This window comes from Miniopterus schreibersii (assembly GCF_964146895.1).
Source record: "Miniopterus schreibersii genome assembly, chromosome: 17".
Classification (NCBI taxonomy): domain Eukaryota; kingdom Metazoa; phylum Chordata; class Mammalia; order Chiroptera; family Miniopteridae; genus Miniopterus; species Miniopterus schreibersii.
In genome coordinates this window covers 24,336,637-24,364,518 of record NC_138117.1, presented here as the reverse complement: position 1 = coordinate 24,364,518, position 27,882 = coordinate 24,336,637, and the positions used below count along the sequence as shown (strand labels likewise).

At 40.9% G+C, this 27,882-nt stretch overlaps 2 protein-coding genes and 2 long non-coding RNA genes across 6 annotated transcripts in view; 3 read left to right on the top strand and 1 right to left on the bottom strand.

The window, feature by feature from the left end:
• Nucleotides 1-1,875, top strand: part of PPP1R42 (protein phosphatase 1 regulatory subunit 42) — a 37,260-nt gene extending 35,385 nt beyond the window's left edge. The window contains exon 9 of the mRNA XM_081117101.1: nucleotides 1,642-1,875. Within this exon, the coding sequence (XP_080973227.1) occupies nucleotides 1,642-1,675 (34 nt within the window). The 3' untranslated portion in view covers nucleotides 1,676-1,875. The remainder of the gene's footprint in view (nucleotides 1-1,641) is intronic.
• Nucleotides 1,876-3,039: 1,164 nt separating this feature from the next.
• TCF24 (transcription factor 24) lies at nucleotides 3,040-7,333 on the top strand (the record flags this gene model as incomplete). The annotated part of the gene is made up of 3 exons (XM_081116580.1): nucleotides 3,040-3,300; nucleotides 3,839-4,254; nucleotides 7,220-7,333. Exons 2-3 carry the CDS (start codon nucleotides 3,862-3,864, stop codon nucleotides 7,331-7,333), a joined length of 507 nt encoding a protein of 168 aa, XP_080972706.1. The 5' UTR covers nucleotides 3,040-3,300; nucleotides 3,839-3,861.
• A 5,513-nt stretch (nucleotides 7,334-12,846) lies between these two features.
• On the bottom strand, nucleotides 12,847-23,309 carry LOC308547202. Of its 2 annotated transcripts, XR_013997469.1 has the most exons (5): nucleotides 23,106-23,309; nucleotides 22,620-22,751; nucleotides 18,622-18,717; nucleotides 14,103-14,351; nucleotides 12,847-13,398 (listed from the first exon to the last, which is right to left on the bottom strand). It is a non-coding gene; the product is annotated as an uncharacterized lncRNA (long non-coding RNA). The 2 variants fall into 2 exon arrangements; XR_013997470.1 differs by lacking the exon at nucleotides 12,847-13,398 and having other exon boundaries at nucleotides 13,666-14,351; nucleotides 23,106-23,303.
• A 27-nt stretch (nucleotides 23,310-23,336) lies between these two features.
• On the top strand, nucleotides 23,337-26,382 carry LOC308547198. 2 transcript variants are annotated; one of them, XR_013997466.1, is made up of 4 exons: nucleotides 23,337-23,497; nucleotides 25,597-25,706; nucleotides 25,984-26,056; nucleotides 26,211-26,382. It is a non-coding gene; the product is annotated as an uncharacterized lncRNA (long non-coding RNA). The 2 variants fall into 2 exon arrangements; XR_013997467.1 differs by having other exon boundaries at nucleotides 23,337-23,711.
• Nucleotides 26,383-27,882: the final 1,500 nt, after the last annotated feature.

Below are 27,882 nucleotides of genomic sequence, written 5' to 3'. Positions count from 1 at the left end.
GCATTACTGGTGGGAATGCAAAAATAGTACAGCCGCTTTGGAAAATATTTTGCATATTCTTATAAAGTTACACATATACTTACCATACCTAGCAGTCCTATTCCTAAGTGAAATGAACCTATACTCACTGAAGAAGCCAGACTTAAGGGCTACATACTGTATAACTCTAAGACATTGTGGCAAGGCAAAACCATAGAGACAGAAAACAGATCATTAGTTGCCAAGGACTAGGGTTTGACTACAAAGCGTAAGCACAAAGGAATTTGGCGGGGGGAGAGGGGGCATATTACAGATCTTTACTGTGGTAGTGGTTACATGTCTATACATGTTTATCAAAACTTACTGAACTATATACTCAAAAGAATAAATTGATGTAAATTATGTCTTAAATAACGAGGGAAATAGTTGAAAAGTGAAAAAAAGCACCAACTATATAAAACCTTTTGTGATATAATATGCATGCATATATATAACTAATCGATACATTTTCTTCACTGCTGTGTGATTATTTTACATTATAAAGACAGTGAGTTAAGATGGCAAGTAATTTGACATATTTAGAAAAAAGACAAATACCATTTTTAAGACCTACACCACACCCTGTGAAATAAAATTTACAGCACTCTAAAGCCATGTGCTTTCCGGGGTCCTAGACAAGAACTTCAAAGAATGATCTACTATGAAAATAGTATCTCGATTATTAATATGGAGTCAAGTTAAAGTATGCTCTTTATTGAGATAATAGATTCAAAAAGTATTTTGAAGATTATGAAGAACTCTACAAATATTAAATAGTATGGTAAAAAGCACAAGTATTAGGGTCAGTCTGCTTGGCTTAAATCCCGTCTCCACCGCTTATTTAGCTGTGCGGCCTTGGAAAAATTACTTAATCCTTCTGAGCCTTACTTTCTCAACTGTAAAATGTAAAATCCTCAAAGTGTTTTTGTAAATACTAAATGGAAAATATAGTACTTTTTGTAAAGCACTTAGCACATATAAAGGGTTAATTAAGTTATCTGTTACTAATTTACATAACGTTGAAAATTTGAAGACTTTCATCTTCTATTTTTGATTTAACTGCAAACACTGGTTTCTTGCAGGCATTAGGACTAACAGAATCAGCGGATTCAGGGAGCCTACTTGGAAGGGCAGCAGATAGGGCAAGGGGGTGGCTGGCTGTGATTGTACTTGTTACATCAGTACTTCCTTTGGAACCTGACCTGGGCAGCGTAGCTGGCAGGGGCCAGCCACTGTTAGCCTCTGTAGTGTCCCCCCCCGCACTCGGCCTGAGGGTGGGCTAGGGTGAGGAGGCGAGATGCCGAGGGTGCACAATTTAAGGAGCCCTAGGCACCTAACTTGCCTCACCCTAGACCTGGCCCACCTTCCCTCCCTTATGCTTATTTCACACCTCTCCCAACTCAGACTTTCCTATTCTTCCCTATCCTGGCGGGGGGTGGGGGGGTGGGGGGTGGAATCTTTGCTTCCGCTTTCTTTAAATTCTGAAAAGATTTGCACAGTTTGGTGACTAATCATTAGCCTTTAATTGCTATTGTGTCCTAGATTCTATGTTTGCGACCTGTTTGGGATAATTTTCATTTTTGAACTAATTTAACGCCGGGTTCTCCCACCCTCCCCCAACAGGACTCTCTCTCTGGAGGAATCTGAAAGGTTGTGACAAAAAATTATAAACATGAATCTCACCATCTCCGTAACCCAAAAGTATAAAAAATTTGTTGGTAAAAAAAAGAATCAGTTCAGCCCTAAGAAGTCTGCAACGTTTGACTCCCCCCCCCCCCTTGGACAAGGCAACATCATCCCTGTGGTTTGTATCTTTACGGTGTCTTGTTATAAGAGAAACGCCTTTCAGTTCTTGTTTCCCTTGTTCCTTCACTGCATCTGGAACGCGGCTTTCCCGTCGCCCCTTCCCCACCACGCGTGCTTTACTGGGAAATGAGGAGGTTCTCGCTCGCCGGGAAGCGAGGCTTCTGGGACCAGAGGCGGCCGCGCGGCTCGCGCCCAGTGCAGCCCCAGCGGGTCCCGAGGCGCGCGGCCGGAGCCTGGGGTTCCTCTGCCCCCTCACGCGGCGCGGGCGCGGGCGCGGGCTGCGCGGCCACCGCCGTCACGCGGCGGAACCTGGTCGTTACCGTTCGAAACTCTTGGAAAGTGCGAAATTACGTCGCGCATGCAAGAGCAGTTTCACGAATGATACCCTTGTTCCGTCTTCACCCCAAAGACGACTTTTTAAGGTCCTGCTCCTCGAATTGCAGGCAGGGTCCAGGATATACTAATTAGAGGCTAGAAAACGTGCCTCCCGAGGCGAGGAACCCGGGGCGCGCGGAGGCCGCGGAGGGCGGGGCGCCGCGGGGGGCGGGGGCCGGTGCCCCGCCGAGCCCGCACCGCGCTTCCTGCGGGTCCCGAGTGCACGACGCGTCAGCGAGTTCCCCCGGGGGACGGCGCCAGGACAAATGTTACGTCCAAATCAGGCACGTGCGGCGCCCAAGGGAGAAACGCCTGCCACCGCAGGGCCCTTTACGCAGATTTGGGTAATTTCCCGAAGTTTCACCGACCGCGGGAGCGTTCGAGGGAAGTGGGGTTCATCTCTACGCGGCTCACGAACTAGCCACGGAGTACCGGGGTCGGGGCTCGTGCTTTAACTACTTAGGACAGTGAAACATTTACCTTGTGGTGAAATAAAGGCTACGCGCCGCGGCGCACTCCACTCTGCCTCACAGAGAATTAAAGGTCACGCTCCACACAACGTGCCCGCCGCAGCTCCGTGCCTGCGGGGAAGGCGCCCGGGCTCGCCCTGGTGACCCGCGACGAGCCCAGACTCGGCTCTGGCCCCCCAACCCCGGCCCCGGCCCCGGGCCCGGCCGGGACCCCGGCCTCCCACCTCCCACCGCCGCGGGCGCGGAACCTGGAGCGCCCGGGAGCCCAGCGGCGGGGCGGGGCCAGCAGGACGCCCCGCCCCTGCCCCGCCCCCCGGGCGGTTTGATTAATGACTCTCGGGCGGCTGAGGAGGCGGCTCCGCGCCCGCACTGTCCCCGGACGGCCCCTCAGGTGGGCGCGGACCTCGGCGGCTCCTGCTGTCGTGGCGCGACACCGAGCTTGGCCCACACGCACGCCTGGCCTCGGGGACGCCCGCATAAAAGGCGGGCCCACCCGGGGCTGGAAGCGGTCGTCGACTTCGGCTGGACCAGGATGAAGTGACCGGCGCGGCCCTGGCCACGCAGACCCGGCTCGACGCTCCTCGCCCGCTCGCGCAGCGGAGCAGAGCCCCGCACGGCCGCTCCAGGAAAGGTGAGGGCCCGCTCCGACGCCCGCCGCGCCGCGCGGTCCCGGGGCCCCGAGGGTGGCGGGTGCCTTCGTCCGCGGTTTGCCTCCCCTCGTCCGGCAGAAGTTACCCTGGGCTCCCGCCGCCGCCGCCGGCTCGCGTGCCTCAGGAGCGAACGCGCGCGGGCGGCGGGCGTGGGGACCGCGCTCCGCGAGAACCGTCAGCACTGCTGTCCTGCGGGGTTGGCAGGGTAACTTTCCAGAAGCGCGAACAAGTGCCGAGCCGGGGTTTCCTTCCCTGGCGGAGCAGCGCTGTCGCTCAGTGTGCCGGTGGAAAGTAAAGCCCGAGCCGCGCCGCTCCTCGGCTCCTAAGCGCCCGGAACCCTCAGACCCCAAGCGCCCCCGGGCGCCGAGGCAGACGCCCTCCGGCGAGCAGCCTCCTCCCTAGGAACGCGCGGGGGACTGCGGGCGGCCGGGTGGGAGCGCGGGAGCCGCGAAACGGCTGCTCCCACGCGGGTTAAGCCCGACCGGGCGCCGGCCTCACTGAGCCCTCGGTCCTCTGCAGGGCGCGCTGCGCGGGACGTCGCCATGGACCGCAGCGGCCCCGCGGGCAGCCCCCTGATGGCCAGCAATGAGCTCGGGCCCCCGGCTGCCTCCACTCGAGACTCGAGCCCTGGACAGACCGGGCCAGCGCCGGCGTCCGGCACCGGCGGAGGCGCGCGCTCGGGCGGCGGGCGGCCCGCGGCAGCGAACGCGGCGCGGGAGCGCAGCCGGGTGCAGACCCTGCGGCACGCCTTCCTCGAGCTGCAGCGCACGCTGCCGTCGGTGCCGCCCGACACCAAGCTGTCCAAGCTGGACGTGCTGCTGCTGGCCACCACCTACATCGCGCACCTCACCCGCAGCCTGCAGGACGACGCCGAGGCGCCGGCGGACCCCGGGCTCGGCGCGCTGCGCGGCGACGGCTACCTGCACCCCGTCAAGGTAGGCGGGCAGGAAGCGCGGCGGCGCTGGGGCGGGCAGCAGGGCGCTCGGACTTGCCCGGTCTGCCCCACCTGGGCAGATGCCACCGAGCTCTCACCCCTCCCTCGGGATGAGGCAGGGAGTAGACTGGCACAGAGAACTTGGCCGGGGAGGGGAGGTCTCCGCTGCAAAAGGCTACTCCTGAACCGTTCCGAGGTTTACCCCCGGGGTGGCTGGGCAGGGGTGTCTCACGCTCCTCGGAGCATGCAGCCTACAGGATGCCCCTTCCAGGTGGGAGGCTTCTCCAGGGCGCCTGGTGAGGTGCTTGGTGGCGCCTCCTGGTAATTTTTAGTATCAGAGTTATATTTATGAGCCTTTTTGTTTTTAAGCGCTTTTAATTTACATTACATTTCCATTGTCGTTTTTATCAGCTGCTTGAAAAGTTTCACGAATTAAATATTTATGAACTATGGGGTAATGAAATTACCTGTCCCTTAGCAATCCTTGGAAACCAATGTTGAAAATATTTTGTAACACTGGTAAGAACAAAATGAGACCGTTATTTTGTATCCCCACGGAGTAAATTTCAGTACGTTTTAATAAAGGTTAACCATCATGGACTAGACAGCCACCAAGAGTGCAAGAAAAACTATAATGTATTTATGTAAATTTTATAATAAATTGTTATATACATTGAGTGAGCTGATTAAATACTGTATTCAAATCCTGTAATGTACAAGACTAGCCAAGAGGATCCATTTCGTATATTTTACTTTACATGTAGGTGGATTGCTCAGCACTTAGACTCTGCGTTGTCGTTTCCTCCTAGACTTGTTTTGAAATACTATATTGATCTGGCTTTCTGTTCAAAATATGCCATCTTCCCTATATTTCCTAAACCTAAATTTTCAAAATTTTGGTTCCACCATTCGGAGCATTTAATAGCCACACACACACAAATACAAAATTATTAGTTAATCTTAAGTATATCAGTGTTCAGTAAATTACTGAATAATCGTTATTGAAATTTGGTAAAAAGTACACCCTTTAATATTAACTGAACTTAAAATGCTGCGGTGAGATTTAACAAAATTTTCTTTGCGAATATAATCAACATGATTATAAGCTCATACTATTTTAAATATTAAATATAAAAATTTTAAATATCATTATTTATAATTATGAAAGTTTCCGTTCCATTCATGTGTTATAGACAGGGTCAAGCAAAAGTAGGTTTACAGTTGTTCATATGGAAAATAATACAATAATTAATAATAATAAAAGAATAAACTGTTTCACATACAACTGTTTAACAATCTCAGCTGAAAAGTCATTCATTATTAAGGGGTTTGTATTACAGTGTACATTAGATTGCTATTCAGATATATCATTAATATTAGATTTTTTTTACTTGACATTTTAAATATTAAGTAGACTTTCCTACAAAAAGCATCTGCTAAATGCCTCTTTGTGAGAAATATAATTTAGATGAGAAATCAAGTTTTTCACCTTAGTTTCTTGCAGTGCTCTTTTGAATAATGTTAGAACTGTAATTTTCAGGTAACAATAAGCTTAACAAGAGTTTTTTTGTTTTTGTTTTTGTTTTGCACTTGATTCATGTACCAAGTGTTTTTGTAACCCTACAACTCTTTTAAGAAAAATTAAATCTTGTTTGTCCTCTGGATTGATTATTTTTATTTTAAAAGACAACTCTAGGGATAATGAAATAAGGTCAAAGATGACCTCTTAATGAAATTAATGATGGTTGAACAGTGACTAGTCTGTTTTAAAATCATTTACTGAGTGCAAAGCACTACATTAGCAGAGTGAATACAGTTAAGGGTAAGACTCAATCCCTGCCCCGAATGAACATATAATAGAGACAAAGATGAAAATACATAGGGGAGAATGTTCTGTGTGCCATAAGAGAGCCATGACCATGTGCTGTGGAGCTTCAGGGGAAAGAGATTTTATACACAGAATTGAAACCACCTATAACATTATTTTACAGGCACTACCAAAAATCCTTAAATATGAAATCTACCTTTGATTAATCGAATGCAAATAAAAATGTTCTGATTATTTGTCTTTTTTGGTTAACTAAAGGCATCTTAACCCTTAGTATTCCAAGGACCTTAGAACTAAACTGATTATATGACACCACCCTCCAAAAAAGAAAAGGTTCGTTCTGAAAGGGTTACTTATATAATATGTTTTTTCATTATTGTGCCTATTTGTCAATAAATTATATTGTTTGAGAGGTTGTTCATTTTAAAGGTAAATTTAGAAAAAATTACAATTAGAATACAAATGTGGTTATTACTGAAAGATTACAGTTGTGTGATACCAATACATCCAGACATTTAACCTGGATATTCTATCTATAAAACACCAAACATTCTAATATTTATAACTTACAGATATTGCTTTTAGCTAGATAAAATGTTTAGATAGTTGAATTAGTCACTTTTCACTGTAGTTCTTTGACAAGTGTAGAAACATAATACTTACCATGTATAAATTTTTTTAAAAATATGGAATGCTTAATGAACTTGAGGCCATGCTAATCTTCTCTGTATCATTCCAATTTTAGTATATGTGCTGCCAAAGCGAGCATTTACCATGTATAACTTTTAAAAATATCTTTAAAGCCAAGGATCTTATTTTAGGCTTAGTTTGAAATTAAAACATTTTAGGTAAATGTATTTTCCTACATTTAACTATATTCATTCTCCATGATTTCTTGCCCACATGCACACATACTATTTTATACAGTTATAATCAAAATCTGGGTATAATTTTATTTTTATTGTTAGCATTAATAAATATTTTTTCATGTCCCTTGGACTTCATGATTACAATTGTTACTAGCTACATAAGATTGCATTTGCATTGAAGTATTTGGAATTATTATTATTATTACAGGTTATGTTATATCTGGTATAGATACTAACTTTTAGATTCTTGTTTAAATATTCTTTTTCAGAAATGGCCCATGCGATCCAGATTGTACATTGGTGCCACTGGTCAGTTTCTGAAGCATTCTGTCTCTGGAGAAAAAGCAAATCATGGCCATATTCCAACAGACTCACAACCTTAGGCTGTCCCCTGGTGGGTGCCGAAAGAAAGTGGTGTCTATTGTTTTTAAATAATATGAAATAAATATGAAATAATTCTATATTTATTACATCAGATATAACAAACATCATTTCTGAAAGTTTACATATGAATCCATAGTTGAGTTTTCAGATTTATCTGTCTAATCTAAATAAATGTGGAATGAAATAGTCTTGTATAAAACATACAGCTTATCTGTTCAGTATGAGAGGTAGTCACTACTATATAGTGCATGAGAAACTATTGGAAAAAAGAAGACACACAAAGCAAAAAACTGTGTATATATCCATAGAATGCACACACTTTCTGTGTGTGCATTACAAACTGATAAGCTGATAGCTATTGAGTCTTTCTAGTTTGAAAAAGTAAAAGCTCCTTTCTACTCTCCTAAAAATCAATGGAAAAAATTTCCTTCAGTGAGGATTAAAAATAATAATAAATACAAGCTGCATTTCATTTTTTTTTTTTTTAAAACAGTCTATCCTTAAAGCTGGTTTAAGAAGCCATTTCAGTTGGAAGATGTGGCATCATTTATTCAGTTTCAGCTGAATGTGTGTAAAAAGACTGCTGAGGTAATATGATGTTGCAGTAACTTCTATAACTAGTTATTTTTCCCTCTTAGAAAACTTGTTTGGAATATTAGAAATGGTTTGCTTCATAGGACAGGGCTTGCCCACCACCCTAGAGAATTACTAAATATCTAATTATATTTCCAAATTGTGGAAGGCATTGGAAATCCCTGCAGTCCAGTGTGAACAGCAGATGGATGTCACTGGGCATCACAGTTTGTCACCCTCCTCCCTGGTCACTCCCTATCCATCCTACTCTCTTTCAGGTCCTGGACTAGCTGAGCAGGTGTGGCTTCGGCCACCCTAAAGAGAGTGATCCCCCATGACCCTCACAATCACAGCTTTAGCCAGGCACCTTCTCCCACTGTCAATTGATGTTCACAGTCTACCTACTTGGCTGTTATGAAATGGGAGAAATCCTGTCTGATTTGGGGATTCTGGCACTGACCTGCGCCTCAAGGGGCTCTGAGGACACCGAGTGACCATCCTGAGATACATCGGGCCACAGCAGGCCCCCCTGAACCTGCCCCAATTTGAACCTACAACCAGGGAAGGCCCTCTACTCTGGGCCCCTCCCATCACACTGTCCATCAGGTGCCATGAAGTAGAGATGCTGGTCAGGGACCATACCGAATCTCAGAGCAACAGGGTGTGCAGAAACACCTGAAAAAAAACCTCTCCAGTCTCTTTTGTCACGTCTTTGCTGACTTAGATTTCCTTTTACTTCCCTTTCTTGCTTTTTTCCTCAGTCTTTTATTATTCCACTTTCCAACTGTAAAGTTCATTTCTTTCTCAGTGACCCTGTTTTAAAGTTGCTGAATTTCATCCAAGATTAGCAAATAGACAGGCATATTAATGGGCTTGGTTGAATTAATATTGCAGTTGAACCACCACTTTATTTTCTTCTCACCTCAGTTTTCTTGAAGCATTTCACAGTAAAATGAAGTAAAAGACCATTTGAAGGCAAAAACTGCCATTCAGTTCATTCAGCCAAACATGAGCATGTGCTGGCTCGTATCTGATAGTTTGTAACTTTCATTATTTTAATGTGAATATCTCCTTGTAATGTGAAGAAAATATATGTAGTCAAAGCTTTGTACATATTAATATGTAGCAAAAATGTTTGTATATTTAAACATTTGTGAATATATTTACTCACTCGTGTAACACTGAAAGGGATAAAAAGTAAAATGAGATGGATTCAGCCATTCACTGTTATAAAGAGAGCTAAGCATAATGTTTTATCTTAAGAAATGAAATAAAAACTTCTTTAAAGTTACCTTAAATGAACTATAATCACTAAATTTGATAGGAGGAATTTCTGAAAAATGGCTTTCTTGCTAATAAATCTATTTGGCTACAGTTTTTAAAGCATTTAATTGGGGGGGAAAATATGACTTTTGTTGAATTATCAGACTTTTCTAAATCATCCTGTTAAATAGTTACTTTGCCCTTTACAATATTACTTTTTATTTCTTCTTGTCCAGTTATAAATGTTTTAATGCCAAAGAAGTATATTTCTGTCACAAATTTTCATAACTTTTGAGTAAACTGCTAAATATGCTAACAGATTGTAGTGTGTTGGAAAATATCAGAGGAGAAATTGCATGGTTTCACCCAAAGATGCAAGGGAGCATGCTGTTTTAATTAATGGTGCATGGTCAGGATAAGGGATATTACTAAAATAAAATAAAGTGCTAATTTAAAAATTAATTTAGTCTGTTAAATTTGTATCTGTCTCTGTGGCTATTTAACAAACACTGAAGGTACATTTGAAAATCTTTCTAATAGATATCTACTTGGTTTTGGCTTCTTCGCCATGTTCTTCTTAATTAAGACTGGGGAGGGGGTATATTTGAATCACAGTATTATTCTATAATCTGCAAGTTAAATTTCTATCAGTTCACTCATGTCTCTCAGTGATATGAGATACATTTAAATTCCTCCATAATGATAATTTTTAGAGAGACGGAAATGTCTTTTTAGAGGCAAGAATTCCAACAGACTTTAAAAGTATTTTTTTCTGATTATAAAAACACAGTGCAGTTTATTGTACACCAATTATACATCGATAAGCTATCTTAGAAGCATATACATATCCCTTTTTAAAAATAAAATAATAAAAAAATTAAGTGGAAAATAAAAGTTCTACAGTGGAGGTGGGTGTTTGGGGATATCTGTTTACACATTACTTGGTAATAAAAAGAGTAGTTCTGCATTTTTATAAGGCTTTTTAGACCTAACTACTTCAATCTGCAGACCTACAGATATCCTTAACTTTGATTTTATCTATTCCTGCAGACTGTTTAAACTTAGAAGAAACTGTGGGAAAAGAAAATAAATGCTGATTGACCTTACTAAAATGCACAGTAATTATTTTAGTTGAAATTCCTTTTTAAGTTAAATTACTTCAATAATTTCTTTTTCTCTCAAAAGGCCTCATTTTCTATTTATGAAAGCAACTAACCAGTTATTATCAATTAAAGAGAAAGTATTCAGGCTCCAGTAAGGTTGGTAGGTCTCCCTCTCTCCCTCTTCCTTCCCCCCCGCCCCCAGAGGTCAGAGGTAATTCTGTATTTTTCAGCACATTATTTAATCTTTTCCTTTCAGCCTCGGTGTGTCATGGTGCCATTCTGAGGAAATAAGCCAATAAAGACATCTCTGAAATCAACACATGAATTGTATTTGGCATCATTATAGGACAAGTTGTTGGTGCTGTATAAAATTATATTGTTCTTAGCCGACAGGGAGACGAAATTATAAATCAAAACAGGTTGCTCTGATCCAAACTTACATATTAGATGTCTTATTTTGAGGGGATGCTTAATATGCTCTTTCCTAACTACGTATAGGTTATTGCAGATTATATCAACTATGTATTTTATTTGAAAAGCTATGAACCTTTGACTCTTCCAGCACTGGTAGGTTCTGTTTAATTTGGTGACAGATTCTTTATTTTCTTTAGCATCACTGGAAGATGCGATATCTACAATTTCTCAAATTACTTACAATATGTAGTATACTACTGCTATTTTTCTCCATGGTACACACTTTTAATTTTTTAGTTTTGCTTTTGTTGTTGTTGTAATTTTTAAAATACCCAAAAGCTAAGGTTCCAAATTTTTTAAAGGAGCACTAGAGAAATATTATAAAACTGTATATGTCAAAGAAATTAATGTGTTTTTTATTACATACTCAGTAGATGGTGGTCTTATATGTGACTGTTTTGCTGAAAATAAGTTAATGCCCCTTAAATCCTATAGATTTGCTTCCTGTGAACTTGGAGTACGGCCCAGATGGTACCGCAGCACAGTTGGGAATGAGGGACATTAAATATTCTTGCCTAACTACATAAACCTGGGAAGGGCTTCCCTTCCTATGTTTACACAAGTCTTAGTTTCAACTCATAGGAGAAACCAGCTCAATGAAATATACCTCAATCACTCAAACTCTTTCATTATAAATTATACCATAGCATTTAGCTGTCAGAAGCTTTTAAATTATAAACTGAAGAATAATCTTAATTATTAGGCTTAAAGATTATGTCAATAGTCATTTCCTGTGCATACGAATGTTACTGGAGAAACTCATGCATTCCTGCCCTCTCAGGACCAAGAAGTATGTCCATGGGAAGCTCTGGGGATAGACTTAAATCACTTGTGTCCATTTTATGGCCTTTGGAAAGTGGGGGTCATTTAAAACAATGTGAGGTCTAAATAAGACTTAATTTTAAACATTCTTATTTTCAAATAAGTTCTGAAATTATTCCATTAAAAAATTCTAAATGTGTGCGATTGTAAGGCATCTTAATACTTTACATAGATGGGTCTATTGTGGGTCAAATTTTTTTCAAAATTAAATTGTATATATATATATATATATATATATATATATATATATATATATATATATATATATTTAAAAAGGCCCGTGCAAGATTGTTTCTACTCCGTGCGCAGCACTTCTTGGTTGAGTGTCGTCCCAGGCCTCGCTGACTGTAAGACCTTGCATCAGAGTCATTTTGAAAGATAGGCTATAACCAGGGGGAAAAGTGATGTGCAAAGGCAGAAACAGGAGAATGGAGAGAGAGAAGAAGGTGGGAGGTGGGAAGCTATTCCCAGACCCTCCTTTCCGAAAGAGGCAGTTCCACCAGTGTCCAGTCAGGCTAGAAGTGTGATGCTCTGAGACATAGAGGAGAGATTGCCTTGGAAAGGAGAACTGATTTCAGGACAAAACCAGAACAACAACAAAAAGCTGCTAATTCTGGGCCACACCGGGCCTGAGAGGTCTGGAGAGCAGCCATACTGGGGCTCAGGAAGGAATAGGCCCAGGTGGCTCTATTTCCTCTCTGGCCAGACCACCAAGACCAGAGGATGGCTGATGTCTAGAGGGATGGTGCTGGTGAGAATGGCTTGATCCAAGGCAGAAACAATATCTGCTGACCTGGTCTGCCCCTCCTCTCCAACCATGCAAGCCCCACTCAAGGCGATGGCCACTCATTTGGTTACATTAGTGCCTGCCTGCCCTTCCCCTGTTGAAAGGAAGCAGAGTTTCCTGCAAAAATGAATGGGAGGTGAACAGTGGGAGATGACAGCTGTTACTCAAGACCCACCTTTAGTCAAACTTGAGGATGTGGGGAATAGGTAAGAAGGGGTGGAAAAAGAAACAGATTCTAGAGACACCTAAATCCCACTTCCTATAGGGTATGAGTTGGGGAACAGCCCTGTGAGTGGATATCCTTGGGGCACCCAGTCATTTACTAAAGAGAGGAGGGGATCCTATATTCTTAATTCTTGAACTGATATGGTAGCACACAGTTTTCCCTCCTCACTGAACTAAGAGCCTCTGGTTAGGGCACACTTCTTCTGGAAGGAAGTTATTATACACCTTTGAGGTCACAAAACTGACTCAGAATCTCTCACAAGATAGTGGATCTAAAATTCAAACTTTATTAAGAGAGAAAATAGAATTCTAAATTCCTAAAGTGGCCCTCTATGTATAAGAGCCAAGATTGGAAGTCTGTAGATAGAGATTTACCCTAAGTGGTAACAGAGATTGGGGAGAGTCAGGCCAAGGTGAAGGCAGGGAGAAGGGCCACAGTGCAAACATTGCTGTCATCTGCCTTGGGCAGAGTGGGGAAGCGTGGAGTATCTAGGAAATGAGACAAGGGCTGGCGTCACCACAGTCCTCGAGGCAAAGCCTGAGAGAATATAGGCCCTTGGAGAAGCCCTGGATTCTGCCCAGAGCCATGCCCATGTGAGGGGTGGGGACTAAGGGATACCCACAAGGGGCAGAGGGTGAGAGGCAATGGCTGTGAGGGCAGAGCCTGAGGGCAGCTATAACGGGCAGCTGGAGACACAAGATGCTGAGAGTACCCAGGCCAGGAAACCAGGAATCAGGGAGATGGCGGAATACGGGGCCCCTCAAAACAGGAGGTTGTAAGTAAGACTCAGGGTCACAGCAATCACACCAGCAACACCTGGAAATAACAGACATGGTCAGGTCTAGACCCAGAGGACAGGAGGCATGGGAGCCTGCAGTCCCTCCCTCCACCTCCTTAGATATGTAACTTCTCTCTACAGCTAACCAGGGATGGAAGGGGAAGGGCAGGTAGGAAGCCCACTGAGAGGAGAAAACAGCCCTGATGGAGTTTCAGCTTCTACTTGACTGTATAGTTAACAGTCTGCCTGTTTGACAGGTGTTTTTCCTCTTTAAGGGAGGGATTCCAGAACAAGAAGAGATTGGATACAGGCCATGAAGAAAGCTACTTTATTTTCGTCACATAGAAGTCATGGTGTTGACATTTTAACCTACTTATACATATGGGGTGTCCCAAAAAATGTATGCACACTTTAATAGCTGATAGCTCAATTTTGAAAATGAAATGTTTTTTAATAAACACTGCCTTTATAATTATTCAAACTATGTGTATGCATTTTTTAGGACACCCTATATATTATGTATCTTATGATTATCTGCATTGACAATTTACAACTTAATTGTTCCCTATTCCATTTATTTGACCTTATAGTTTCCAACACACCTAAGGAGTGATTGTGATGATATTGAGGATATTCATGCAAATAAATTAGGAAAACTCACAGGGCATGAGAAGGGTTGCCCGGGGTTGCCCACCTCATCATGGCAGAGCCAGGATTCAGACTCAAGCAGCCTGGCTCTTACCTGTTCTGTGAGGCCGCCTGCCCTGTTAGCTGCCGTAGCCCGCTGCCCCTCAGTCTCGTTGGAAAACATCCTTCTTTGCTGCAGGTCTCTCCCTGTGATAAGCATTTGGCTTAGTGATTGCCTTCGACAAATTTCCCTTGTCTTTTCGCCCTCCTATCCTCAGCTCACACAGTTGACATGAAATAACAGCAGAGACGATGCGTGTAGGCAGCTCAGTGCAAGTCAGGCATATTTTCTCTGGCCGGTTAGCTGTATCAGATGAAGGTTTCAAGATGGCAAGGTGATGCATGACGCAAAAAAATCCAAGAAGCCATAAAGGAAAAGCGGGTAATTTTGATACATAAAAATAAGTTCATAAAACAAAAAAAAACTATAAACAATGTGACAGACAAAGAGCAAAGCAGTGAAAAAAGTCACAGCATATAAGATAGTCATAGTAGTAATTTTCTTTATACAGGTCAGCTTTCACAACTTAAAAAAACAGCAACTCAGTAGAAAATTCTGCACAAGGTATGAATAAGCAATTTATAGAAATAAATCAAACAGTTCATATCTTTATGAAAAGATATCCATTCATTAAGAAATAGAAATTTATACAGCAATGACATAAAATATTTCACCTATCAGAATGATATAAACTATCCAGTTATAAGATAAATAAGTTTGGGGATGTAATGTACAACATGGTGACTATAGTTAATAATAGTGAAAGTTGGTATGAGAGTAAATATTAAAAGTTCTCATTGCCCTGGCTGGTGTGGCTCGGCTGAGTGTCGTCCCATGCACCAAAAGTTTGCTTGTTTGATTCCTGGTCAGGTCACATACCCAGGTTGCAGTTCAGTCCCAGTGGGAGGCACCTGATCAATGTTTCTGTCTTCTCTCTCCTCTCCCTCTCTCTCTCTGTCTCTCTCCTCCTCCCCTCCCTCTTCCCTTCCTCTCTCTAAAATCAATAAAAATATATATTTTTTAACAAGTTCTCATCACAAGAAAAAAATTGTAACCATGTGAGGTGATGGATTTTAACTGAACTTACTGTGGTAATCATTTACCAGCACATAAATATCAAAACCATTATGTTGTAGTCCTTAAACAAGGTTATATGTCAATTATAATCACAATAAAAGGGGGGGATGGTTAATTGGACTTAGAAGGTAAGTGATGATGACTAATTTTCTGGCATCCTGGAGTTAACTTGTTTTAACCAGGCCCATAATGTTTGAACATGTATGTCTTTGATAAAAATAAATCTCTAATTTTTATCCTCATGCCTTCCCCCCCCCAATATTTTAAGTGTGTACAATGACTTAGCCATTCCACATTTAAAATTTTCACTTACATGCACAAAGGTATATCAGAATAATTATTACAGGTATTCATCATTTTTTCCCTCACAATTTGTAGATTTAACAGTTTTCTCTACCTTTAGTATTGGCTGCATCCAAGTAACATATCAAAATTAAAAATCTGAGGATGTAACACACCTCAAATTCCTTTAAGGGTTTGCTAGCATCTAATGATGATGCCCAACCACTTAACTTGGCCTATGAAACCCCTACCTATATCACTGCCTTTACTCTCTACCACTTCCTACTTTACACTTTAAGTTGTAGAACACACACACACACACACACCCCTATTTCATGCTTCAGTGCCTTTGTTCATCAATCATCAGTTGGTCCACAAATATTTTTTTAATGCTATGGCACACATTGTTCATTGCTGACTATGTTAGTTAGGAATTGCATTCAGCTGCTAACAAGAAAGATCCAACCACTGTGGCTTAAATAAATTGATTTTCTTGTGCAAAAGGAATCCACAAGTGGTAAAATGGCTTCATAAAGTTATCAGGGTCCAAGGTTTCTACTTTTTTCTCACTAGTCAGAACTGGGTCACAAATGTAAGGAAGGTATGGAGGTCTGGGTTTGGTTAAGGTATCTGATCCAGCTAGTTTAAAAAGAAAGAGGCTTATTATAGGTTATTAGTGACTTACAGAATCATTGGGGTAAAACAAACTGGGGCCTCCTGACTGCCCACTATGGGAATCGAACCCACATCATGGGCCTGTGCCCTGACCAGGAATGGAACAGGCAACCTTCTGGTGCATGGATGACACTGAGCCACACCAGCCAGGGCTCATTCCCAATTTTCAAATCAAGGAGAGCCTTTAAAAGCACATTAAAGGATTTGGCTTTAGCCAGAGATCTTCCACAGATGCAGAAGTGTTAGAGGTGGGAAGCTACATTGGTAAGCAGAAGAGTATTAAATTCCAAACAACATAAAACACCATAAATGTAATGAAAAATAAAACAAACTGGGAAAAGTTATATGCAATGCATGTAACTACTGATCAACTAAAGATCAGTATCCAGAATATGTAAAGAAACCCATAAATCAATTTTTAAAATTACAAATACTTCAATAAAAAACTGGACGAAGCTATGATTTACTAGAGAAAACCCAAATGATTAAAAATACGAAAAAAAATTTTTAAGAGAAAAAGAAAACATATGTAAATTTATATTTTCAATCTCATGGCAAATGCAAATTAAAACAGCAGTAAATATCATTTCATCTTTATCAGACTGGCAAAAATGTTTAAATTCTGAAAAGAGCAAGTTTTTTTTGTCTGTTTTTTAAAAGAGCAAGTTTTGACAAGGATGCGGTACCACCACTTGGAAAGCAGTTCAACTATATAAAGTATGAAGATGCATTTATCCTTCAACCCAGCTTCTAGGGACAATGGTGTTTTATGAGAGCCAATTATTAGTTATTCAAGTATTCAAGTATTTTGTGAGCTAGTTATTAAATAGTAGCTTGAAATCAGCCAAGATGGGAGTACAGTGGTACTTCGGTGTTCAAATGTCTCCATTGACGAACATTTCAGTTTACGAACGCCGTAAACCCGGAAGGAAATGCTTCGGTTTTCGAACACAGCTCGAAACTCGAACACGCCACATGGCTTCCGCTGAGGGCAAGATCCTGAGGCCTAGCTGTTGGCTGTGGATCCCTTGGTTTTCAAACGTTTCAGAACTCGAACAGTCTTCTAGAACGGATTGCATTTGAAAACCGAGGTACCACTGTATTTACACCATGGAAATCTGCAAATGCCACAAATCAGAGTTTGGGGTTTTTGTTTTGTTTTGTTTTTTTAGATCTTGTTTACCAGCATAACACGGGAACATAAAGAAACTCTCATGCATATGTGTATGTACAAGAAGACATTGTAGAAGAAACGCTCAGAATCTACACTGTTGAAGTTTAGTAGGGTGTTAATTTCAGGACATGCTTTTTATTAGATCATCACTAAGGTACGAATAACATCATAATTTAACCTTAGTTTGAATTTTTCAATTACTTCCACATTCCTAACTCTCTATGTAACCATTCTTAAATGTTTTTTTAAACAGTAAGAAAGTGTATTATTTCACATAACAAGAAGCCTAAGCTAGAGTGGCTCCCTGGCCGGTTAACTTGTTGACTTCAGTGCCTTTAAGTTGCTTGGTTTACCCTCCTTTCTACTTTGCCATCTCTGGCAAGCTCCCCTCATTTAACAAGATGGCTTCAGTGGTGCCAGGCTTCTTTCACAGATGGTAATACCCAGGGGGAAAAAAAGCTGTTTCTTCCCATATGTGTATTTTCATCAAAGAAGGAAACTTTCCCTGAAGTCTCCTCATAGACTTCCCCTCAGGTCCCATCGGTGAGCTTGAATAATTTTACTAACATTCCATTACATTCAGATTTTGTCACAGGACTTAAGTAGTTTTTTGCAAGGCTTAGTCTTAACGTACAAGTTAAAATTTTTAAACAAAAAAACGAAAACCCTAGTGTCTCACAATGACGATTAAAGCCACTCATTATTTTAGATCCGGGCAGAAATCATAAGTAATTTAGGTAATTTTCACCAAAATTATCTCAGTAAAGTTCATGTACTTTAAGTGTTTAAGAATCAACTTTCATTCAGATCAGTGCCCTATTTTCTGACAATTTAATGTATTTTTCACAGATTTGGAACTTTAACCTTGACGAGAGGTATAAATGCTATGATTATCTTAATGTCAATATTATGTTTAAAAATAATCTTGCCTGAGGTAAAAGGATCTTATATATAAAAGTCATGCATTTATGACTAAGGTCATTTACATTTCTCTTGCATTAACTCTATTTTGACATGCTTACTCTTGAGCATGGGAAAGCGCAAGCATATGGTTATTATAGCCAACTTCCTTCCAGTCCCAACCTCATTTTCTGCTGCAAACATCTAGGGGAACTAGGAGGTTCTCCAAGTCATTCACTGAATATGAAAAAGGACTGAGGGCAAATGTATTCATTTACTAATGAGATTTACATGTGTAACTGCAGAGTATAGATTCTGACAGCTTATAAGAAAAAATGCCCTGAATCCAGATGTATGCCTACCTACAAAAAGTAAACTTTCTAGCCCTGGCCAGGTGGCTGTTGGCTGGAGTGCCATCCCATATACCAAAAGCTTCTGGGTCTGATTCCCGTTCAGAGCACATACCTGGGTGGTGGGTTCAATCCCTGGTCAGGGCACATATGGGTGATCAATGTTTCTCTCACACATCTCTCTCTTTCTCTCGCTTCTCCCTTTCTCTCTCTAAAAATCAATAAAAACATATCTTCAGGTGAGGATTAAAAAAAAAAGTAAACTTTCTAAAGTAATCCTGACTATACTGTCAAAGAATGGCTATTTTTTTAATGTTATTTTTGATACATTGTTTTATCAGATTTAAACCATGAAACTTTTCCCTTCAAGTGATTTCTGCTGTGTTTACAACTGGCAGCACTAACTCAGTCCAGCAACTTGGAGACCAGCGACCCCAGGGTTGCACTCACCGCTGGAGATTACCAAACACTTGTCATAACGCTAGTCAGGGCTAAAGGGGCAAATCTTAGGTCTATTTTTGCAGTCATAAGAGACAATGTACTCCTTGAATAATAATTCTTAAAATTTAATTTAGTCATAAAATTACATACATGTATTAAAACTCTGAACAGTACAGAATAGTATACAATAAAAAATAAAAATATCACTTTCCCCAGAAACCTTAAGTTTCACTCCCTAGAGGCATGTATTATAACCTCTCAAAAATACTCAATGAATAAACAATTACATAAATACCTGTTCTTCTTTAACCAGAAATTAAATTTAATTAAATACCTTCTGCTCCTAGCTTTTAAATTTTAATAGATCTTGAAAAATATTCCAAAGCAGCACATACAGATCTATAATTCATTTATTCATTAATTCAACAGATAGTTATTAGGTCCTAGGGGCTGTATTAGGCACTAGGAATAAAAAGGTAAACAAAGCAGACAAAGGCTTTCCTCTCCCAGGGTGTATAGTCCAGTGAGGGCAGCAGAAGTGCTAAGTTTAAAAACAAGCAAGATAATTACAGATTATGAAGGAAGCAAAAGGGGACATGACTTGTAGTGGGCCCACTTTACATAGGTGGGGCAAGTGTGGCCTCATTAAAAAATTGGCATAAAAGCTGAGATCAAAAAAGGAAAGAAGTCAGCCATTCAAAAATCTGGGACAGGAGTATTACAGGTGAGAACAAAGGTGTTGAGATGTGAAAATTATTTGGCATGTTCTAAAAACTAAGAGTAGGCCCTGGCTGGGTAGCTCAGTTGGTTAGAGCATTGTCCCGATATGTCAAGGTTGTGGGTTTGATCCACGGTAAGGGACAGATAAAAGTTCTTCTCTCTCCTTTTCCCGCTTTCTAAAACCAATCAATAAAAAAATAAATAAGAGTAGGCCGACATGACTCACTGCTGTGTAGTAAGAGAAGGGAAGCAAGAGGTGAAGTAAGCCATATGAATGTGTGGATCTTTTTATCTTTTTAAAATATTCTTTTATTTTTATTGTGGTAAAGTATTCATAACAGAAAATTTACCATCTTCAGGATATAATGCAGTGGCATTAAGTACATTCACAATCCATTTACAAACTATCACCACTCTCCAAGTCCAGAACGTTTTCATCATCCCAAACAGAGATTCCGTACCCATTAAACAATAACTCCCCATCCACTCATCACCCCAGCCCCTGGAAACCACTCTTCTACTTTCTACCTATCTATGAATTTGCCTCTTCCAAGTGGAATTTGCCTCCTCTAAGTGGAATTATAGAATATTTGTCCTTTTTTTTCTTTTTTAATATATCTTTATTGATTTCAGAGAGAGGAAGGGAGAGGGAGAGAAAGATAGAAACATCAATGATAAGGGAGTCATTGATCAAGCCCATAACCCAGGCATGTGCCCTCACCGGGAATCGAACCCTGATCGCCTGGATCCTAGGTCAACGCTCAACCACTGAGCCACGCCCGGCCGGGCTATTTGTCCTTTTTGTCTGGCTTATTTTGCTTATCATAATGTCTTCAAGGTTCATCTACAATGTAGCATATATCAAAATTTCCTTCCTTTTTAAGGCTGAATAATAGTCCACTGTATATGTAAACACCACATTTTGTTTATCCATTCATCCATCAATGGACATTTGACTTGTTTCTACTTTCCACTATTATGAATAAGGCTGCTATGAACACTAGAGTGCAAGTGTTTGTTTGAGTCTCTGCTTTCAATTCTTTAGGGTACATATCCTGAAATGGAATCAGTGGATCATAGGATAATTCTGTGTTTAACCTTTTGAGGAACTGCCATACTGTCTCCCACAGTGCCTGCACCATTTTACATTCTCACCAGCAATAGTATAAGGGTTCCAGTTTCTCCACAGCCTTGCCAACACCTGTTATTTTATTGTTGGTCTTTTGATAATAGTCACCCTAATGGGTGTGACACGGTATCTCATTGTAGTTTTTATCTACATTTCCCTAATGGCTAGTTATATTGAACACATCTGTGCTTATAGGCCATTTATAGATCTTTTCTGGAGAAATGTCTATTCCTGTCCTTTGTCCAGTTTTGAACTGGGTTGTTTTTCCACTGTTGAGTTGTAGTTCTTCATATATTCTGCATATTAGTCCCTTATCAGATATATGCTTTGCAAATATTTTCTCCCATTCCATGGATTGTCTTTTCATTCTCTTGATAGTATCTTCTGATGTACAAAAGTTTTTAATTTTGGTGAATTTCAATGTATTTTTTATTTTATTGCCTGTGCTCTTGGTATCACAGTCAATAAATCATTGCCAAGTCCAATGTGATGAAGATATTCCCCTATGTTTTCTTCTAATAGTTTTAGGTCTTTGATCTATTTTGAGTTAATTTTTTATATAGTATAAGGTAAGAGACCAACTTTATTCTTTTGTATGTGGATATCCAGTTTTCCCAACACTGTTAAAAAGATTTTCCTTTCTGCATTGAATGATCCTGGCTCCCTTGTCAAAAACGAATTAACCATATATGCAAGTGAATATTTTTTAAGTATAATGGGAAGTTACTGACTTTTTTATTTTTAAATCATCACCCTATGGATATTTTTTTCATTGATTTTCAGAGAGAGTAGAAAGGGGGGGGCAGGAGGGAGAGGAATGGAGGGGAAAAGAGAGAAAGAGAAATATTTGTGTGAGAGAGACACTGATAGCTTGCATCCTGCAAGTGCCCTGAAGGGGCTGGTGATGTTGCCTGCAACCCAGGTATTTCCCCTTGACCTGGAATTGAACTGGAGACCCTTCAGCATGCAGGTCTTTGCTCCAACCACTGAGCCGTGCTAGCCAGGGTGAAGTTACTGACATTTTTAATAAAGGTTATCAGGCAACCCTGAGTTTCTACATTGACTTTCTTAAGTCCCTTTTAAAGGTGTTAAATATGAAGGGAAAGGAAATTCTAAATTCCAAAAATCCCTTCACTAAGAGCTTACTTAAAGGAGTAAATATTAAGTTTTGTATAGGAAGAACAATCTCAAGAAATAACTTAAAGAAAGTTTCCATTAGAGAGGAAGAAGAAATACAAAGGCTTCAATAGAAAAGGAGAGAGAAAAAAGAAAATGAAAGGTCAAAATCAGGTCTATATTCATTACCTGCCTCCACCTTCAGTGTTGAAGATGGTAGAACAGGAAACTATGAGTGTGGAATTCAGAGTTAAGAAGTAAATTTGGGTAACATCAATGTATGCTTTCATCAAAAGAAGTGAGAATAGATACTAGAAAGCCAAAAATTAACAAATAAACAGTACAGAGAAACTGGAACCTGTTTGCATGCTGCTGAAATTGGTAAGAGAGGTTGATGAGCCAGAAGAGAGAGGATACCTGAAGGAACCATTCTTTGAGAAGGAGAGAAGGTCAGGACCAAGAGCCTTTGATAGGAGGATATTCTGGCCAGCAACAGTACAGAAGGAGAAAGTGGATGCTAACGCCGGAGGGGCGCAGGTTTGATGGTGAGTTCCCACTTGGTGGCTGCTATTTTCTCTATTGAGAGATCAGAACGTGCCAGTTATCAATTTACTGTCTTTCATCTCCAGATCTACTCCTCATTACCTGCTCTGTGCTAATGGAGCTAGACCATATAAACGGAGGAAACACGAGTAATACACGCATACCTGAGATACTGCGGACTGGGTTCCAGGCGACTACTGGCAATAAAGTCAGTTGTAATCTTTTTGCTGGTGGAGGGTGTTGCTTTCAATTTGTAATAAATGCAACATCCGTGGACTGCAATAAAACTAGTACACCTATAAAACACAGAATAGGAAAATCAACAGCAATTACATGTTCATAAACAAGGGAGTTGAATGCTTTATGCTTTTTTAACCGTCTATTATTACTGTCAGCGAAAATAGTAACAGTGGCTACTGCTATAACGCAGGGAAAATACAAAAGCTGCTCCCCCCCCCAACTGGTTCTTCTGTGTGTGTGAAGGGGTCGATACCCTTACTCTAAACTGGGGTGTCCAATACCATCAGTTCTTTGGACAAAGTGAGGGAATAGAAGGCCCAGCAAACATGAAGTACGAGGAACGGGTACCCCGTTTTAGAGCATGGTCCGCCCGCTCGGATGTGTAACTCACAGATTAATCATTTACATACTCCGCGAAATAGCTCGAGGTGAGGTACCCATGAGCCTGAAAGCCTCTTGGGGGTGCCAGAACCCCTCAACGTAACCTCGAGGTGTGCGTAGCACGCCCCGAGCCGGGGAAAGCGGGCTGCGGTCCAGGCCGCGCCCCCCATTTGGCCCTGCGCTCGGCCCCAGCCCCGCCGCAGGGCGCGCGCTGCGCTAGCAGGGGCGGGGCCAAAGCCGGAAGGGGCGGCTCCCAACCCGGTAGGGGCGGGGCCTCCGCAGCGCCTAAGAGCCCGCCGCGGCCGCTCTCTCTCTTTTCCGCTGGGCCGCGTGCGGAGGAAGTTGCGTGAGGTACCTTAAGCCACGCGGGTCATGCGGCCTCGGGCGCAGCGCCTGCGGGCGCGTTGCCGAGCTTTTCGAGGTGGGAGTCTCCGCGATCTCAGTTCCTCCTCTCTGCTGGGAACCCGACCCTGTGCGGGAGCCCAAGCCCGCCTCAGGGCCCTCCGCCCTTTGGTCCCGCGCCCGGGGCCTCCATTCCGGTAGTCTCCGTCCCTTGCCCCGGTGCAGCCTCTGCTCTCACCCCCAATTGATGCGGCCACGAGCCTTCCTTCACGTCATCTGCTCAGTCGTATTTTGTGAGTAACTACCTGCGAGTCTTAACTTATCTTGGTCTACGCCGGTTCCGACTGTTCTCAGCTCAGAAACGAAGGGCCTATGATTCAGATGGATCCCAAGTCAGTGGGCTTCGTGCTCCGCCGGGCCTTCTCCTGGGCCCTTTTGTTTGTATCTCTGGTAAAGCTTTGTGTGCGGCCTACGAAGTGTCAGGGTACCTTAAATGGGCGGCACAGCCTTAGCAAGGGGTTATTTTATAAAGGGGGAAGGGATTCTTTCTTGGATGTTAGACCTTAAACTGTACTTTGTAATTGATTTTTTAAAATTGTTAAGAGCACAATTTACCTACTGATTAACAGTTATGGTCTCGACCCATTAGAGCTACTTACTGGCATTTGTTCTGGATCGTCCTTTCTAAGTAGACCAATAAAAATTGGTACTGAAGTTGGAGAACAGTATGTGCCGTATGGAGGGCCCTTAGGCCCTAAATGCCTACTGTACCTTTAGATGCTTGAGTTTACGTAAAGATGAGTTTCTGCACATAACACAGAAGAAACTAGCCGACAGCTGGGAGACTGGAAGACCATGTTGCTTATTCAAAAAAATATATCTCGTCGGTGAGACTTAGTATAGTCATGTGGTTTGTTTTTCCTCTCCCCAAATTTGAAATACGTTGCTTCATCCAGAACAAGCTAACAGGGCAAATGTGATAGCTTAAGTTTTACAAACTAAATGTTTGATAAAAATATTGAGGATGCACTTAAATCCTGCAACATAATAAATACAGGAGAGCCCACCGATCCATTTAAGAGCTGGGATATTACCAATACTGTAGTATCTGCTTCCCTCTCCCATTCCCCTTGCCTTCCATCCTGAGGTGCCCACCTGGATTTTGTGTCCAGTCTCCTAGTGGTCTGAGGGGAGTGGGGTGTGTACCAGTTTTATACATGTACATCTCTAAACATTTTCCTTGTTTTAGGCATTACACAAATGGGACTCCGTGTAGTTGTCAGTAGTTTCTATGAATCATATTAAACTGAAATTATCCAAGTTGTAATTATTCATAACCAATAGTCTGTTCCTAATATTGATTATGTGAAATATTTCAGCATTTCAAGACTTGAAAGTGATAAGTTATTTTGCAGAGTCCAACATTCGATATGCTCATAAGTCATTTCCAACAGCTGCTGGTTCAGTTGTTTATCCACCAGGACAAGATCTGTGGCCCTGGCTGTGCCCTTTGCAGTGCCCAAGTGTGTTTGCAGGCAACTGGGGACTTAATTCTACAGGACTGTGTCCAATAATGATGCCAACAAAATTTATCTCTGCTCTAAAACGATTAGATTTGCCATTGTAATGCTTTTAGTTGGAGGTCTGCACATTTGATTTTATATATCTGACCTTTAACCTGGCTCATATCTTATCCTTGTCAAACTCTGAGACAGAAAAGCAATGGCTGGATTCTCATTAGGATCATCATGTCTTAAAATCAATACTAACAGTAAAGAATGTAAATATACCCACCATTTTTCCTGCCCATACTAATGAATCCATTTCCAGCTTGGAAAGATCATTTATGGAATTATTAGGGTCTAATCAGTCAAAAGGACTAACACATTCTCAAATCATTGTACAAATTTAATTTTAGGTTTATCAGTTTTGACTACCAAAAAGGCAGCAAGTACATTCTAGTGTTCCATTAGAGATATGTTAAACAGCAAATAGAAAATTACTCCACTACATGGTATTAGTAGTTTTTAAAAATTGGTGAATCAGGAGGGTTGGGAGTATGGTTATGTTTATGGTTTCTGATAAGGAAAAAACTTAACTGGAACTGCACTGTTCCTGCAGACAGGATGCCAAACAGGTGCAAGTACAAATAAAAATTTACAATAAATTAATTTCCAGATGCAACAGAGCCTAAGAGTTGAAGATCACTGAACGTTGTCATGATGAATGTTTTCCAAAAACTTACAGAGGATGACTAACCCCCTAGAAGCACAACTGCATGTAACAAGGTACCAAAGGTTAATGTTAAATTGTGTGCTTTTTAAAATTTTATTTATGTATTTGGTATTGTTCGTGAAGAACAGTACCAAAAATGTTTGATATATTTTTTACATAGGATTTAATAACTGGCACAATGATGACTTAAATTTTTGCCGTTTACCCAGCTGAGGGTTTCTTTGAAGAAATAATTTTAAGACTGAGATGCCAGTAATCTATACTGAGATTATGTGAATTCAACTATAATGCAATTCTTTTTTACTAAAATCCGTGAAATGTTCTTTTCAGCATATAGGTAGCTACAAGTGAATGAATGTTTGAGTTCTTAGCTGTGGTGGTTAAAAATTCTTCATTGCCTCAGGTAAGCAATTCTTTTTATGATTTATCAAGCATCTACTGATAGTTCGAAAGGGCTGGGGCTATTTCCTATTAGTTGCTTTGTTAGGGGTATGATTTCCTTTGTGTTTGAGTACAGAATGATTTTCACTATTGGTTTCTGACTTTTTTTTTATTAGGTGTGGCATGTGACAGTTTTGGAAGGAAAAACAGAATTGGTTAGGAAGACATGAATTACAGCAAATGATGAAAAGTAACATTTAACACTGATCAACTCACAATAAAATTCTGTAGAAAATACATGTTTGAATACTTTTAATTGCTGGACAATAAAATGTTTTCTTTAAAACATCAAGTCTCCATTCTCATAGTCACTAGTCAGACTTGTTTTTGACCATACCTTAGGGACAGTAAGTTAATAACTAGCTTATTTGTGGATAGTGATTATCCTAAGTTTTATCATTGCACACATTTCTGAGTAGTGTGAATCATCCTTTTACCCAGTGTACACACTGTACATTACTTGCCTGTTACAGTAGCTGTCTCATCAGTGCTTGTTAAGTAACCCTTAGAACTTTATGATTATAGTATAATTTTATTAAATCTCTTAATGTGCCTTATTTATAAATTAAGCTTTATTGTAGGTATGTATAGGAAAAAGTTTGCTACTTTTTGTGCTTTTAGGTATCCATGTGGGGGTCTGGGAACATACCCCATGGATAAAGGGGAACAACTATAGTTAGAAAACTCCCTAATGAATTACCCCTTACAATTAAAGGTTTCACCTGTGACCTACAAATCTTAATTGCTTTTACCTTTGTGAACAAAAAAGTAATTGTAATCCTAGTACAAGTATTTATTAAGAAAAATAGTGACTGGACAGTCCAGTCTGTCCAGGACTTGAGAGTTTACAAAAATTCTAAAACAGCTGAATTCCTACCTGGGTGAAGATTTTACTAAATCTTGTTTTCCCCTGTTGACTCCCATACTAATAAATTCCTTGTCTTTAATTAGGATTATAATTTCAATATGGAAAGGCAGACAGTATAAAATGTGTATAGCAACATTAATAATCACTGCATTTAGTATTTGAAAACCATTCCCCTGTCAGAGTTATTAGTCCTCTTGTTTTAACAGAACCATAACACTTTATAATTGTAAAATAGAGGGCATTTTATGGGTCTTAATTTACAAAATGTTTGGCTTCCATTTCAACCAGAAAAATATAGTTAACACAAGGTACACAACAAGGTCTTAACAGCAGGATTGTAATATGTGCTTTTAAAAATAACTCCTGAAAACTGGCACCAGTTGGATATTCAGTATTTTCTAATGAAGTATATTTTCTCATGGTGTCCATACCTTTTCAGAGCAGGTATCTTCCTCCAAAAATGAAGACTGGGTCTTCAGATTGGTTTCTTTGCCTTTTGGTATCTTCCTTGTAACCAGTTAGGTTTAAACAGCTTGATTTGACTTAAATTCCTTTTTGTTTTATTTAACCTGGTTTATAAAAAAATGGAAAAATTTCAAGACTTTTCCTGACTCCATAATTAGGGCTTTGAAAACTATGTAATGGACACGTCAGTGTCTAGTAAAGCATAAAAAAGTCCTTAAATTTTAGGTTTCTGTTTATATAAATTGTTAATTTACTCAATTTGTCAGTTCAAAAGTCCAAGAGAAAACCTTTTATTAGGTACTCATCTAAAGTGCTGTTGCCATCTTGTGACAAATCAAGGGAACTACATAAAAGTTACCATTTTTTACACTGCTTAACTGGCAACTATTTTTATCTGTTGCCCATTGGTATACTGGGCTAGCCAGTCTTTTTTTTAATAGGATTCTCCTAAGTTT